The sequence below is a fragment of the Macaca fascicularis genome, chromosome 3, assembly GCF_037993035.2.
Source record: "Macaca fascicularis isolate 582-1 chromosome 3, T2T-MFA8v1.1".
NCBI lineage: Eukaryota > Metazoa > Chordata > Mammalia > Primates > Cercopithecidae > Macaca > Macaca fascicularis.
The window spans coordinates 180,709,534-180,725,616 of NC_088377.1; the positions used below are offsets into that span (position 1 = coordinate 180,709,534).

Genomic DNA, 16,083 nt, shown 5'->3' on the forward strand with positions numbered 1-16,083 from the left:
AGTGACAGTACAAAGATGAATCAGACCATCAGAGAACTCAGCCAGCTTAGCTGCTGTTTTACAAGGTGCTTGTGAGGATTAAATGCATTAATGTCGTGTGATGTAAAGAAGCTGGAGAGGAAGACAATTGGCCAGATGCCGGAAGACCTACGCTGCCATGCTGTGAAATACGGACTTATATCCCGAGAACTTTGGGAAGTCACTAAAGGATTTTCATCCGGGAAGTGTGGATGTCTCCTGAATGCCACTCAAGGTGTGTCACTCAGCTCTGAGCTTTAATGTCTTCTCTTCAGCAAAACCTTTCCTGACCTCTCAAATCAAAAGTAGCTCCCCAGTCTGCATGGAACTTACCACTGATATTTTTCCTGTTTATTGTTTTATATATTTGGCTATAGAATTCAGGCTCATGAAAGCAGGAACCTTGTTTTGTTCATTGCTGTATCCCTACCACCTAAAATAGTACCTGGCCGTATTGTAGGATAGGTGTTTTAGAAAAAACCCTGGCAGCAATGAGAAGAATGGATTTCTAGAAAAGCAAGACAAGGTGGGGAATAACAGAAAATAAACAGGATTTGAGGGACTACAACCCCAATATTATTTATGTTGAGTTTGCAGTGGACAACCCAAGGTAAGATGCTCAACAGGCAGGTGTATTCGGTATACAGGTCTAGACCTTGAGGGACATGAGAAGGTAAGGGATGTGGATTTGTGTTACATCAGAGTGTTAGGTAACTGAGAGTTGATAAGATCACCTGGCAAAAATGGAGAGTGTGAAAAAGCGGAGGTGGGGGGAAAGAACCTTGGCAAATACCCACATTAAATAAGCAAGTGGGGGAAGAGAAGAATAGGCAGTAGCCTGCGTCCCCTTGGCACTCAGTATTTGTTCCTGAACTCGCTGCCTAAGCTTTTTCCAACAGGAGCAAGCAGCCAGCAGGAAAGGCAGGCTACAATTACCAAGGAGCCAACACCTCCAGGAAGAGCCCTCATCCAGGGATGCTGGGGAGTTGTTGGTTTGACGATGCACTCTCAACCCCAAAGTTGGCATGAGGATTATTTTAAACTAAAGATATTTAAGATTCAAAAGAGGCAAAAAGAAGCCTTCTCGAAGCTTCCTTTATTTCAGTAAAAGCAGAAGCTTCTGGGAATGAGGCTGCCATTCATCTCCTCTCCAGGAGTTTATGAACATAAAATAGAAGACCATGTGCACCTGCATAAACAAACATGATCACAAACTTCCTTATCTCCCTTCGTTCTTCCCGCAGGAGTCTTTTTGCCCCCCCCCTCCCCTATTAAGTTAGGTAAATAAATCATCATCACTTCTTTTGTGCACTGCCGTATGCATATATATTTTTTCTCTTGTCAGTTAAATTTGCAGCCCCTCAGAACTGAACCTAAGAGGGTTCAGGAAAAGTTTTTCCTCCCCAGCGATGGATCAAACAGCCCAACTCATTATTCCTCATGTGGAACCACTTGGAGGTGTACATTCCATGGTGTCCCAGTGTTTCCTCAGTGGAACTGAACCCGGGTTGCCCACAGCCACCCCTGCTCATTAGCACTCCCCTTACAGTCTTCCTTTCCCTGCCCCACCTCCCCATTCCCCTGCCAGTGTTTCTTAGGATCTCCTCCCAAGTAAACTGCGTGCATTCAATCCTTGTCTGATTGCTCCTGAGGGAACATAGCCTAACATATAAACTGATAAGGAGAGGTTAGAGAAAAATGAGAGTCATTCATGGACACGCAGAGGAGAGAGTTTCAAGGAGGAAGTGATCAGCATGGTGAGATACTACAGGGAGGAGCTTTCCGACAAGGGAAAGCTTGTAGGCAGTGATAACCTAGGCAAGTTTATTTCAGAGGAGTAACGAGAAAAGGTAGATTTCTGTAGGTTAAAAAAAGAAGAAAGGAAAAATTCGGGACTTTAGACTACTTCTAAAAGTAAGTAAGGTAATAATAAGAGGAAGACACGAGACTGAGAAAGGTATTTTATTATAGGAGAGACAAGCATAGTTACATACTGAGTAGAAAGAGCCAGCAAGGCCGGGCGCGGTGGCTCACGCCTGCAATCCCCAGCACTTCGGGAGGCCAAGGCGAGCGGATCATGAGGTCAGGAGATCGAGACCATCCTGGCTAACATGGTAAAACCCCGTCTCTACTAAAAATACAAAAAATTAACCAGGCATGGTGGCAGGCACCTGTAGTCCCAGCTACTCGGGAGGCTGAGGTAGGAGAATGGCGGGAACCCGGGAGGTGGAGCTTACAGTGAGCCAAGATTGTGCCACTGTACTCCAGCCTGGGGGACAGAGAGAAACTCCATCTCAAAAACAAAACAAAAAGAAAAGAAAGAGCCAGTAAGAAGGGAAAGTTGAAAATAAAGGAGGCCAGGCGTGGTGGCTCATGCCTGCAGTCCCAGCACTTTGGGAGGCGGAGGCAGGAGAATCACTTGAGCGCAGGAGTTTGAGATCCGCCTGGGCAACATGGTAGAACCCCATCTCTACTAAAAATGCAAAAATTAGCTAGGCATGGTGGCATGTGCCTGTAGTCCCAGCTACTCAGGAGGCTGAGGTGGGAGGATTGCTTGAGTCTAGGAGGTCAGAGGCTGCAGTGAGCCAAGATCGTGCTACTGTACTCCAGCCTGGGCAACAGAAAAAAGATAGGAAGGAAGGGAAAGGAAAGAAAAGGAAGAAGAAAAAAAGAAAGAATATAAAGGAAAGGGGAATGGTAATCTGTGGGGAATGTCCATAGGCAGTGAGAGAGAATGGGAGACGTCAGAGGAACTAACGTCCTCCAGGAGGGGAGATGCTTCTTCCATTCACACAACAGGAAAGGAGACAAGGATTAGAGCATCTATTTGTTTTGTTTTGTCTTTTTAAGGCAAGACCAAGAATGGGTGGTGGAGAGTCACTTGAGGAGACCATAAAGGCTTGACAAAGCTGACTTGTGGAATGGGGAGAAGGCTGACAGGTAGGACCAGTGGGTATGGGGAAGGCCTTGTCAAAGCCACAGATTGGTAGTGGCATGGATCCAAACAGTGCTGCAATTCTCCTAAAAGCTCTCAAGGTGTAAGAACAGAATTTGATTGATTCACTGTTAGGTTTTGCCAGTGGATGAGACTTAAGGTCCAAGGTTCTGGATGATTGAAAGTATGAATTCAAAGAGTGATCGGGGGCTGGGTGCAGTGACTCATGCCTGTAATCCCACCACTTTGGGAGGCCAAAGCAGGTGGATTACCTGAGTTCGGGGATTCAAAACCAGCCTTAGCAACATGGTGAAACCCTGTGTCTACCCAAAATTACAAAAATTAGCCAGGTGTGGTGGCACATGCCTGTAGTCCTAGCACTTTGGAAGGCCAAGGCAGGAGGATCACCTGAGGTCAGGAGTTCGACACCAGCTTGGGCAACATATTGAAACCTCATCTCTACTAAAAATTAGCCAAGCATGGCAGTGGGTACCTGTAATCTCAGCTACTCGGGAGGCTGAGGTGGGAGAATCACTTCAACCTGGGAAGCGGAGGCTGCAGTGAGCTGAGATCTCACCACTACACTCCAGCCTGGGAGACAGAGTGAGGCCCTGTCTCAAAAAAAAAAGAGAGAGAGAAGAAAAGAAATAGTGGCCAGGGGCTGAACAATGGGCTGGAGACTAGGTAAGGGAGGAGGGAAGACAGTAAGGGGCTGTATGTGAGCAGAGAGAGATGATGTACGAAATGTAGGAAGGCAAGAGAGCTAAAAAGCAGGCTGGGGTCAGAGGTAGAATATAGAGGTTTGGGATTTCAGAAAGAGCAGTTCTAGACCAGATATGGTGGTTCATGCCTGTAATCCCAGCACTTTGGGAGGCCGAGGCAGGAGGAACAATTGAGGTCAGGAATTCAAGACCAGCCTGGCCAACATGTTGAAACCCCATCTCTACTAAAAATTAGCCGGGCATGGTAGCAGGCGCTTGTAATCTCAGCTACTTGGGAGGCTGAGGCAGGAGAATTGCTCAAACCCCAGAGGCAGAGGTTACAGTGAGCTGAGATCACACCATCACTCTCCAGCCTGGGAGACAGAGCAAGACTCTGTCTCAAAAAGAAGAAAGCAGTTCTAGACTAATTCTGACTGATGACAGTGGGGTGATCGATGTTGATTCCCCGAATAGTGAGGACAGTGAAGACAAGTGTTAATGACATCTAAGGCTAGGGGTGTTGCATGGGTTGACCACAGTGAATACTGAAGGAAAAGGGGGGATTTTGTGTGGAGAGGAAGACTATGAGGCAGAGTGTGGAGAAGACTCCAAGAGTAAATGCACGAGTTAATGGGGGAAGGGTGGTCAGGTAAGAGAGGTCAAGACTGTTCCTACAGATACACACTTAACCTGCAGACTCCGCAGCTGAACTTCCGGGTTTAGAATCTTGGTTCTGTTACTCAGTAGCCGTGACACCATGCACAGGTTATCTGACTCCTCAGCAGAGGTTTAGATCCTGGAGTCAGAGTGTGTGACATTTGAATCTGGGAATAAATAAGACTATTCATGGGGAAGTGCATAAAGGGGTAAAAAGATCCCAGAGCAGACTGTTGAAGCGTGTGGATTTTTCAGGAAGAAGAGGGTGACATTAGACGCCGGGCAGGTTCACAAGGGAATGGAAAGAGAAAACAGGAGGTTGAGATTGGGGGTGGTATTTTAGAATTGGAGCTTTTAAGACTTAAGCACTTCCTGGAACGTTCTGATGTCTCCTCCCACTGATTCTGAAGCTCATTCTCAAGCTTATGGTCACTCAGGCATGCATGTGTAGCACAAGCTTTGCAGCCAGTCACTCTGGGGACATACACTGATATCACTGTTATAAATTCATCCGCTCTGGTCTTAACCTTCTAAATGAAGCCTGCCTGTTATCCCCTGAACTCTTTCCAAAACATGTCCCAGAACATGGCCCCCATGGCGCTGGACACACACACTTAGCACTCAACTAAGTATTGCCTTTCATGGCAGTTCTCTTTACAGTAGCTAAGGTATGAGGGTATGAGTGGAAAGTGGTTGCTATGTAGCTTCATTTCTTTTTTCTTTTCCTTTTTTTTTTTGAGACAGAGTATTGCTCTGTCACCCAGGCTGGAGTGCAATGGCAGTCTTGACTCACTGCAACCTCCACCTACCAGGTTCAAGCCATTCTCCTGCCTCAGCCTCCCAAGTACCTGGGACTACAGGTGTGCGCCACCACGCCCAGCTAATTTTTGTATTTTTAGTAGAGACAGGGTTTCACCATGTTGGCCAGGATGGTCTCAATCTCTTGACCTCGTGATCCACCTGCCTCAGCCTCCTAAAGTGCTGGGATTATAGGCGTGAGCCACTGCACCTGGCCATAGATTCATTTCTACCAAATGCTGGACTGAGGAATCCACCAGAAACTAGATAATGGCAGGTTTACTTGGGTGCACTATGACAAAGTAAATATACTCATAGAAAAAAATAATCAAAAAACTCCAAGATCTGCTCATGCTTGGTTTGATAGCATTTTTGCGTGTTTGAATCCAGGTGCTTTGACAGCAATGACTTTGCTACACCATGCTTTATTTATATTGAGGTCCAAGTCAAATGGCAGTTTTACCTTCACTTTATTAAATCTCTACTGCCATAGAACTTGCTCTCCCTCTTCATTTCCCTCACTCTCTCCCTGCTCCCTTCCCACTGAAAGCTTTGTGATTAAAAAAGATAATGAGGCCCGGTGAGGTGGCTCACACCTGTAATCCCAGCACTTTGGGAGGCCGAAGCAGGTGTATCACCTGAGGTCAGGAATTCAAGACCAGCCTGGCCAACGTGGTGAAACCTCATCTACACTAAAAATACAAAAATTAGCCAGGTGTGGTGGCAGGCGCCTGTAATCCCAGCTACTCAGGAGGCTGAGGTAGGAGAATTGCTTGAACTCAGGAGGCGGAGGTAGCAGTGAGCCGAGATTGCGCCACTGCACTCCAGCCTGGGTGACAGAGTGAGACTCCATCTCAAAAAAAAAAAAAGAAGGTAATGAGTAGGGAAGGGCTTTTGAAGGAGGAATGGCTGATACGGTAATTCTGCTTATCACCATTTATATTTTTAACTTTTGTGCCTCAGCCTGGCCCTGTTCACATCCCTGAGACCAAAGGAAGAAAGGTATGTTAGCAGCTTTCAGCCCTTCCCTCTCTGATCCCCAGACAAAAGATGTGGGGGCCATCACCACCACCGTGCCTTGCCCAGGTGACTTGGTCATTGAGCCCTGGAATGATAAAGCTGGAAGGGGCAAAACTCATCATCTCTCTCCCATTGAATAACTGGTGTCTGCAGTTGATGATGTTTTTGGAGATACCTAGAAATAGATCAAATAAAGGCAATAGAACCAAATTATTTAACTCTTTTTATTAGACAGTTCAAATTAAGCTTGAAGAACAAGAAGCAATACAACTCAACTATTGAAATATAAATAGTTGAGCTTAATTTATTCAACAAAATTTACCCAATATATCAGTGTACAAAGCATGCTGCTGGGCTGAGCATCAGGCGTGGCACAGCGAACAAGACAGACTGACTCACCCCTCAGGGGGCTTACATTCTAATGCGGAAAGCAGATAATTTCAGTTTGGATACATAATACAAATTATCAAAGCAAGGCGCCAAGTATTTTAAAAATAAGGAGTTCGGGAGGCAAGTATCTGACCTATTCTATAGAAGGACTCCTTAGGGAAGTAACAGTTGAGCCAATCTAAGGATGCTAGATATTCGCTAGGTCAGTGGAAAAAAATCTGTGGTTCTCACTATGGTCAGTGGGTTGTTGGTGGTTTCATAATAACTGGGGACTACTCCCGGCACTGAGTGGATGCAGCCAGGGAGAACGATGTCCTGCAGTGTGTGGGTTAGTGCCACACAACGAAGAATTATTCTGTACCCTGTACGACTGTCTAATGTCCTGCTGGACATTTATGTAGGACCTACAGCTTGTCCGAGAGAGTAACTCATCTGTTTTCTCTGAGACAATCTGTAATTTGTCTTGTCCTATTATCTTTAAGTAAGGTAACTTCGCTCTTTCTTTTCCCATACACAGATTATGTATATGGTCTGTTTTGACTTTACCCTAACACTGGTTTTCATTCTAGTGTCCCCCATCCCTCTAGTTTCATTTTCCTGTACTTGTTTACAGGAAGTAGCCGCTAATCGGCTCTTAAATCCAAACCTACTCATTACAAGGAAGAGTAAACATCTGTCTGTTTCAAACAGCGGAGTCATGCCTGAGCATTTACATAATGAAATTCATCTTCTTTTCATTATAAATTTATTCTTTTCTATTTCTCCTTAATAAGAGAGTTAGGGCATTAAATTGATTTTTTAAGAAATTCATTGGCCGGGCGCGGTGGCTCAAGCCTGTAATCCCAGCACTTTGGGAGGCCGAGGCGGGTGGATCACGAGGTCAGGAGATCGAGACTATCCTGGCTAACATGGTGAAACCCCGTCTCTACTAAAAATACAAAAAATGAGCCGGGCGTGGTGGCGGGCGCCTGTAGTCCCAACTACTCGGGAGGCTGAGGCGGGAGAATGGCGTGAACCCGGGAGGCGGAGCTTGCAGTGAGCCGAGATCACGCCACTGCACTCCAGCCTGGGAGACACAGCGAGACTCCGTCTCAAAAAAAAAAAAAAAAAAAAGAAATTCATGTGTGTAAGTAGATTGTATTATCTATGAGTCATTTCAGGACAGCAAAGAGAATGTTACAAAATATCTGCTCTGAAAAGGGTGAATAGATCTGATAGGGTTTGTGGTTGTCACCATGACTGGGCGTGGGGGTGGGTGCGCTACTAGCATTTAGTATGTGAGAGCCGAGTATGCAGAACATCTTGCAATACATTGGACAGTTCCTCACAATAAGAAATTATTCTGCACCCTATACGAATTTTGAATGTCTCACCAGACATTCATGTATGACCTATAGCTCGTCTGCAAGAATATATCCTCACTTTCTCCACTTCGACAATCTGTACATTTTCTTGCATAGTATCTTTATTTCAATAAAGGTTATTTCGTTCTTTCTCTTATATACAAATAAGTATTGTCATATGCAAAGAAGTTACTGTATCCCTAGTTTTTATTCTAATGTCCACCCGTATCCCTGCTTTTACATTTTCCCGCATAGGGACTGATCTCCTACCTTCTAAGTTCAAATTGATGCATTATAAATAGTTGTAAGCATCTGACTACTCCATTAGGTCTTCAATTACAGTTTTACCCAAGTTAGGTACCTTTTTTTTTCCTCTTTATGTTAATATTAGTTTTATTTAATTTTTAATTTATTTCTAAAATTGTGTGTAGGTGGAGCATATTACCTCTGAATTGGATTTGGAGGATAATAAAGAAGATGTATTTGTATTTGTCATTTAGAAAAAAAAAGGCAGAAATGCCCATTGAGAACCACTGAACTAGCTAAAAATGGGAACCACAAAACTGAAAGAAAGCCAGAGTGGCTTGTGCAGAAGAAACTAAATGATAGAGGGGTAGGGGAGGGAGAGATCACATGGGGCCATGACAGCAGTTTTGAACTTTATCCTGAAGACTTGATTTATGTTTTGCATGTGCATTACTAAGTAAATTTTAAAAAATAAAACCTTCTTGCTCTGAAGAAAACACAGCAAACAACTTAGAAGGGGAACAGAGATATTTAAGAGGTAAAACTAGATTTAGAAACTGCTTAGATGTTTATCAGGAGGGAGAGGAAGGAGTCAAAGATGACTTCCGGATTTCTGCTTGAGCCAATGGGTAGATGGTGATGCTATTCACTTACATACAGATCCTGGGAGAGGAACAGATTCATGTGAGGGAAGTAGATGGAGAGTTCCACTTTGGACATGTTGAATCAAAGATGCCTGTGAAATATCCAGCTAGTGGTGTCTAATGGGCTGTTGGAAAGAGTTGGACAAACTGCGCCCCTACAATGTGAGGGTCAAGTTCAGAAAATGAACGCTCCAAAACGAAAGTTACCATGAAAGAAATAAGTCAATGAGAATAAGCATTTGTGGTAACCCTCCCAGCAAATAACTCTACTCTAAAAAATCTCTCTCTAATTTTTTTACTGGTGGAGCCGTTTAAGCCAAGGAGTTTGGAGATCTCTGTGATGATCCAAAATCTGGCTAATATAAAATCAACTCTGATGCTAGTGAAATCTGACTTATAACATGTCTGCTAGAAGAAATTACTACAGGAAACTTTAGTGACTGGTAAGGAATGTTGAAAAGGGAAAATCAGAAGGAAAAAGCTGGTTCATAAGAAGGAAGGAAATATTGGTCCAAGCACGTCAAGGGCTCTAAGTAAAAACCGATGGTACTACAATTCCATATCATCCATTACATTAGGAAAAAGAAGCTCCTGGTAAGCACAGGGCCTCTTTGGGATATTGTTCTTTGTTCTGATTCTGTGCTCACCAGGAAACAAATGTCATCCCCGTCGGGGGCCCGTCCTTCAGTAGGAATGGCCCTGCTCCTAGGTTCTTGGCTCATTTGCCAAGACTACAATAGCACTCGCATTTATCAGTTATGCTTGTGTGAAGCTGGTTATTGCAATTCATTGTTCTCAAAATACTTTCATGAAAAGCCTGACCCGAGAAAAAGCCTTCTCTGTAATCATATTAATTAGAACATAAATGTCTACTTTGCCATAATTATACAAAGAGCCCAAATGGGCAATTAACTCCAGTTGGTTGCTTCTCTCTGAGCCATACTTGCCAGCTCTTATTACCGCATTCCAGAGAGAGTCAACCTGGATGGAGTTGGTCCCCTAAATAAATGTAGCGATAAAGAAATGGGTGCTCCAAATCAGTTTCATCAGAATGATGAGGTACAGTACTGCAGCTATGTCTGCAATAGCATTTCAACTTTACTTTTTTTTCCCTAGCATGTCCTTAAGGATTTTCTTCCCAGTTTTTCATAATCTTTCTTCTAAAGCTGTAATGTCTTATATCCTTAATAGGCATGTTTAGATTTCTCCCAAATTTTCCAAATTAACTTTCTTTCAATGTAACCAAAACAAAACCATGGCATACAGTAAACTAAAAGGGTAGACAGGAGGGAAAGGTTGCTGCAATTACAGAAAATTTAGAAATCAAACTTTACCAGTTACATCTGAGACAAGACAAACTTTCCAACACATTGGAATCATCAGAAGGACTTTAAAAAATACGACTGCTAGCAGGGCGTGGTGGCTCACGCCTGTAATCCTAACACTTTGGGAGGCCAAGGCGGGCAGATTGCCTAAGCTCAGGAGTTTGAGACCAGCCTGGGCAACACAGTGAATTCCTGTCTCTACTAAAAAAATACAAAAACTTAGCTGGGCGTGGCAGTGTGTGTCTGTAGTTCCAGCTACTCGGGAGGCTGAGGCAGAAGAATTGCTTGAATCCGGGAGGCAGAGGTTGCAGTGAGCCGAGATCGTGGCACAGCACTCCAGCCTGGGCGATGGAGTGAGGCTCCATCTCCAAAAAAAAAAAAAAAAAAAAAAAAAAAAAATACAACTGCCTGTCGCTGAAGCCCAGAAATGATTTCATTGGCATGGGGGGCAACCTGGGCATCAGAATTTGTTTAAAACTTCCCAGATGATTCAAATGTGTAGTGAAGTTTGGGGACCACTGATCTAAGGCATTAGATAACTGGGCAGGAAAATATAAAACTTTAACTCCTGTCTGGGGCAATTTAGTTCTGTAAGGGAACAGAATGGTTATGGCATCCTTCTGACGCTGTATTCATCGGTTCTAACTAATCACGCAGGCTTTGTCTGCATCAGTATATTCAATCACATATTGTGGGTAAATCTGATCTTTCTCAAAGATGACAAAAACGGAGGGATTCAACCTGGTATCCACAAAGCTGTTGTATGGCTGAGGAGGGCTCATGTACGACACATTTCCTTCAATAAAATTTCCAACCAGAACTCGGGCTACAAACATAACGATGTTTTTGGCATCATATGGGCAATTTTTGTGGGAATAGATGGCATCTTTTGCAAAGTAACTTCCTAGAAAGAATCAGAAAGAAAGGTTAAGACATATTATAAAAGAAGGTATGCAGTTTATAAGATTAGTTATACATAGTCAGATGGGCGTGGACTAAGCATATGTCAATAATACCTTACTGATACTTATAAACTTTTCTTTGCACTTAAAAACATGTTCATGATGCAGGCAAACTTAAATACAGTATATAACCCTATAGAAATGACTGAGGAATATTTGCTACAGTGCAGAGCTCATGCTGATAGTGTGAACCATTGGGTGCAATGACCAAATGAGAATGACACAGTGGCCCAATTCATGCAGTTCACCCAGTGTGAACTGAATTGAGCCAACTTGGAACTGATGAGTCAGTTGATGCTTTGTCCTCTCTAAAACAACCTCAGATTATGATTGCTGCTTCCATACACAGCAGACCAACAATTTCCTGCCAAGTTAAGATTTTTATTTTTATCATTGTCAAGTGCTACTCTGGGCAGGTGCAGTGGCTCATGTCTGTAATCCCAGTATTATGGGAGGTTGAGGCGGGTGGATCACTTGAACCTAGGAATTTAAGACCAGCCTGGGCAACATGGGGAGACTCCATCTCTACAAAAAATTTAAAAATTAGCCGGGCATGGTGGTGTGCACTTATAATCCCAGCTACTCAGGAAGCTGAGGCAGGATTGATTGAGCCCAGGAAGCTGAGGCTGCAGTAAGCTAGAATCACACCACTGCACTCCAGCCTGGGAAACAGAGTGAGAATCTATCAAAAAATACAAATAATATTTTTTAAGAAAGCTACTCTGTCATTTTTTTTTTTTTTTTTTTTTTTGAGACGGAGTCTCGCTCTGTCACCCAGGCTGGAGTGCAATGGTGCGATCTTGGCTCACTGCAAGCTCCGCCTCCCAGGTTCACGCCATTCTCCTGCCTCAGCCTCCCACGTAGCTGGACTACAGGCGCCCACCACCACGCCCGGCTCATTTTTTGTATTTTTAGTAGAGACGGGGTTTCACCGTGTTAGCCAGGATGGTCTTGATCTCCTGACCTCGTGATCTGCCCACCTCGGCCTCCTAAAGTGCTGGGATTACAGGCGTGAGCCACCGCGCCCGGCCAGGGCTACTCTGTCATTTTAAAGACCATGAGTAGATATTGCCAACTCCAATTTCCATGCAAGAATCAATAAGTAAAATGAATTTATCTGTGGTAACAAATGTTTAATATACTTTGCATTTACTTTGTTTTTGTTCTTTTTACCATTTTATAGTTAGATGTTTCAATTCCAGAAACATTGCTTATCCTGAATAGGTCAGATACTAGATATTCTATGCACATAATGTTCTACTATATTTAAAGTGAAATATGGAAGTCTACCTATACTGATCTACCACATCCAATCCCACCCCTCTTCCCAAAACAGTTTATGGCTGGTGGGAATTCTTTCACACCTGTTTCTATGCATTCACATACATATATGTGCATATACTCTAATATAGTTTTATGGTGGTTTATTTGTTCATAGATAGGATCATAATATATGAACTGTTCTATTTGTTCATAGATAGGATCATAATATATGAACTGTTCTACAACTTTTTTTTCCACTTTAGTCCTGGAAGTCTTACTATGTCACTACATTCAACTCTCTCTCTCTCTCTCTCTTTTTTTTTTTTTTTTTTTGCTGCTGTTGTTGTTGTTGTTTTTGAGACGGGGTCTCTGTCGTCTGTCGCCCAGGCTGAAGTGCAGTGGTGCAATCTTGGCTCACTGCAGGCTTGACGTCCTGGGCTCAAGCAATCTTCCCACCTCAGCCTCTAATTCTAATTGGTATGAGGCAACAGCTCGTTGTGGTTTTAATTTGCATTTCCCTGATGATTAATGATGTTGAGCATTTTTTCATGAACTCATTGGCCATTTGTATTTCTTCTTTTGAGAAATGTCTATTCAAGTCTTTTGCTCATTTTTGAAACTTTTATTTGCACGTATTTTATGCTGAATTTATTCCTGTGCCATAAGTTTTTGCTTCTTCAGTATCTTCTGGGATAGTTTTTTCTTCCGGGCACCTCCTCTTCTGGTTTAAGAACACGGTGTTCTTTTTCAGTGAAGATTGTCTCTATATGGCAGGGGGAGCTCAGGCATGAGTTAATCCAACCATGAGCTCTGGAAGTCAGGTGGCACATCTTTGGTGCTTTGTTCACCTGAATATCCTTGATGACCAAAGAATCTACAGCTCAACCCTTAAGTTCAGCATTACTCTCTGCATTTTTAAGTGTGTACATCAAAAATTCAACTCTTTTTGGGTCACCAACTGTGTGACCAGCCCCACTGTTTGGCCTGGGCACTCCTACCAACTCCACCCTTGGAACGTTGGCATGATACACATTGTTTCTATACAGCGACATCTTTCGGACACTTGCTGGCTTTTCATATAGGCATACTCTTGATGGCCTGGGCAGTCTCATGGGTGTTCTTAAAGTGAACATGAAGATTTGAACCTCTTTATTTGCATGATTTCATGGAGTTTTCTGGGTCAAGTGAACAGCGAACCATTTCACAGATCACCTCAGGCCACTTATGGGAACAGCTTGCGCATTTTAAAATCGGGTTGTTTGTTCTCTTGCTGTTGAATTGTTTGAGTTCCTTATACATTTTGGATATTAATCCCTTATCAGATGTATGGCATGCAAATATTTTCTTCCACTCTGTGGGTTTGTCTGTTCACTTTGTTAATTGTTTCCTTTGCTGTGGAGAAGCTGTTTAGTTTGATGACATTTGTCGATTTTCGTTTTTGTTGCATCAGTTTTTTTATAACACACTTATGTAATCTGGAATCTGTATTTTCTTTTTTTTAAATTCCCTTTATTGTGTTAAGAAACTTCATTTCTATTCCTACATTTCTAAGTGCTTTTTTTTTTTCTTTTTTGAGACAGTTTTCCTCTGTAGCTGAGGCTGGAGTGCAGTAGCAGGATCTCGGATCACTGTAGCCTCCCCTTCTTGTGATCAATCAACTCTCGTGCCTCAGCCTCCCGAGTAGCCAGGACTACAGGCATGTGCCACCACCCCTGACTAACTTTGTATTTTTATTAGAGAGGGGGTTTCACCATGTTGGTCAGGCTGGTCTCAAACTCCTGACCTTAGGTGATTCACCCACCTCAGCCTCCCAAAGTGCTGGGATTACAGGAATGAGCCACAGTGCCTAGCCTAACATTTCATTTTTTAGGATAAATATTTGTTTGGATTCTAACATAGGATAGACCTGTAAGAAACTGATGGGTTTTAATTTCACCTGTTATATGTCACTCAAGATGGTTACATTTCCCATTTCCTTCAAACACTTCTAGGTAAGTTTCACTGATACATTTAAACTTAATAAACTTATGAAATCTCATCAGTAAATTCATTCCCCAGCTTGAAACCTTTCATTAGTTTCCCATGCCCTTACAGTCAAGTTTAGCTCTTTATGGTCATATCTTGTACCACTTCTCCCTTCTCCACTATGTGGTGACTCTACAAGGCAGGGGAATCCTACTCTAGCCCAATCTTTGGGAACACCTCTCTAGCTGGGTTAGCTGTCCACAGGACCTGTTCTTTTTTTTTGAGATGGAGTCTTGCTCTGTCGCCCAGGCTGGTGTGCAGTGGCACGATTTTGGCTCACTGCAACCTCTGCCTCCCGGGTTCAAGGGATTATCCTGCCTCAGCCTCCCAAGTAGCTGGGATTACAGGCACATGCCACTGCACCCAGCTAATTTTTGTATTTTTAGTAGAGATGGGGTTTCACCATGTTGACCAGGCTGGTCTTGAACTCCTGACCTCAAGTGATCTGCCTGCCTCAGTCTCCCAAAGTGCTGGGATTATGGGCGTGAGCTACCACACCTGGACCTATTATTTCTCTCTATAGCAGCCCGACATTTGCAATCATTTAATTTTTTTTTTTTTTTTTGAGACAAAGTATAGCTCTATTGCCCAGGCTGGAGTGCAATGGCAAAATCACAGCTCACTGCAGCCTCAAACTTCGGGCTCAAGCAATCCTCCCACCTCAGCCTCCTGAGTAGATGAGACTACAGGCATGTGCCACCACGCCCAGGTAATTAAAAACATTTTTTTGTAATTAAAACAAAAAATTAGGGTCTCGCCATGTTGCCCAAGCTGGTCTCCAACTCCTGGGCTCAGCCTCCCAAAGTACAGGAATTACAGGTGTAAGCTACCATGCCTGGCCACAATCATTTAATTAATTACGAACTTGCTCACCACTGTGTACCCACCATCTAGTATACAGAAGACACTCAAAAATATTTGCTGACTGACTGATTGACTTCTTGCCTTTTGGGGCAAGAATTGAATTTAATCCTAGTTGTATGAGTTGAATTCACTTTGAATCTGTGATAAACTATTACTTATTTCCTAAAGATGAGTGATTTTCAGTTTGGTTTGTTTGTTTTTAAAAGTTGCATGCAGGCCGGTCGCAGTGGCTCATGCCTGTAATCCCAGCACTTTGGGAGGCGGAGGCAGGCAGATCACCTGAGGTCAGGAGTTCTAGACCAGCCTGACCAACATGGAGAAACCCCATCTCTACTGAAGATACAAAATTAGCTGGGCGTGGTGGCGCATGCCTGTAATCCCAGCTACTTGGGAGGCTGATGCAGGAGAGTCGCTTGAACCCAGGAGGCGGAGGTTGCAGTGAACTGAGATTGAGCCATTGCACTCCAGCCTGGGCAACGAGAGCAAAACTCTGTCTCAAAAAAAAAAAAAAAGAAAAGAAAAAGAAAGAAAAAAAAAAAAAGAGTTGCATGCATCACGCCTGAAATCCCAGCACTTTGGCAGGCCAAGGTAGGTAGATTATTTGAGCTCAGGAGTTGAGACCAGCCTTGGCAACATGGCGAAACTCTGTCTCTACAAAAAATGCAAAAAAAAAAAAAAAAAAAAATTAGCTGGATGTGGTGGCACACACCTGTTGTCCCAGTTATTTGAGGGGCTGAGGTGGTAGGATCACTTGAGCCCAGGAGGTCGAGGCTGCAGTGAGCCAAGATTGCCACCCAGCCTGGGTGACAAAGTGAGACCCTGTCTCAAAAAAAAAAAAAAAAAAAAAAAAAAAAAATTGGCATGCAGGAGTTTAGGAGCAAAAAGAAAGAGC

At 43.4% G+C, this 16,083-nt stretch overlaps 1 protein-coding gene and 1 long non-coding RNA gene across 4 annotated transcripts in view; one reads left to right on the forward strand and one right to left on the reverse strand.

The window, feature by feature from the left end:
- Positions 1–121: 121 nt before the first annotated feature.
- Positions 122–16,083, forward strand: part of LOC141409936 (uncharacterized) — a 34,746-nt gene continuing 18,784 nt past the window's right edge. Inside the window, exons 1-2 of the long non-coding RNA XR_012432920.1 lie at positions 122–253; positions 2,869–2,958. This is a non-coding gene — a long non-coding RNA (uncharacterized lncRNA). The remainder of the gene's footprint in view (positions 254–2,868; positions 2,959–16,083) is intronic.
- The window catches only part of ZC3HAV1 (zinc finger CCCH-type containing, antiviral 1), a 73,606-nt gene continuing 63,862 nt past the window's right edge, over positions 6,340–16,083 (reverse strand). For all 3 annotated transcript variants that reach the window (XM_005550902.4, XM_015448114.3, XM_065542631.2), the window contains exon 13: positions 6,340–10,981. In XM_005550902.4, the coding sequence (XP_005550959.3) occupies positions 10,719–10,981 (263 nt within the window). In that variant the 3' untranslated portion in view covers positions 6,340–10,718. The remainder of the gene's footprint in view (positions 10,982–16,083) is intronic.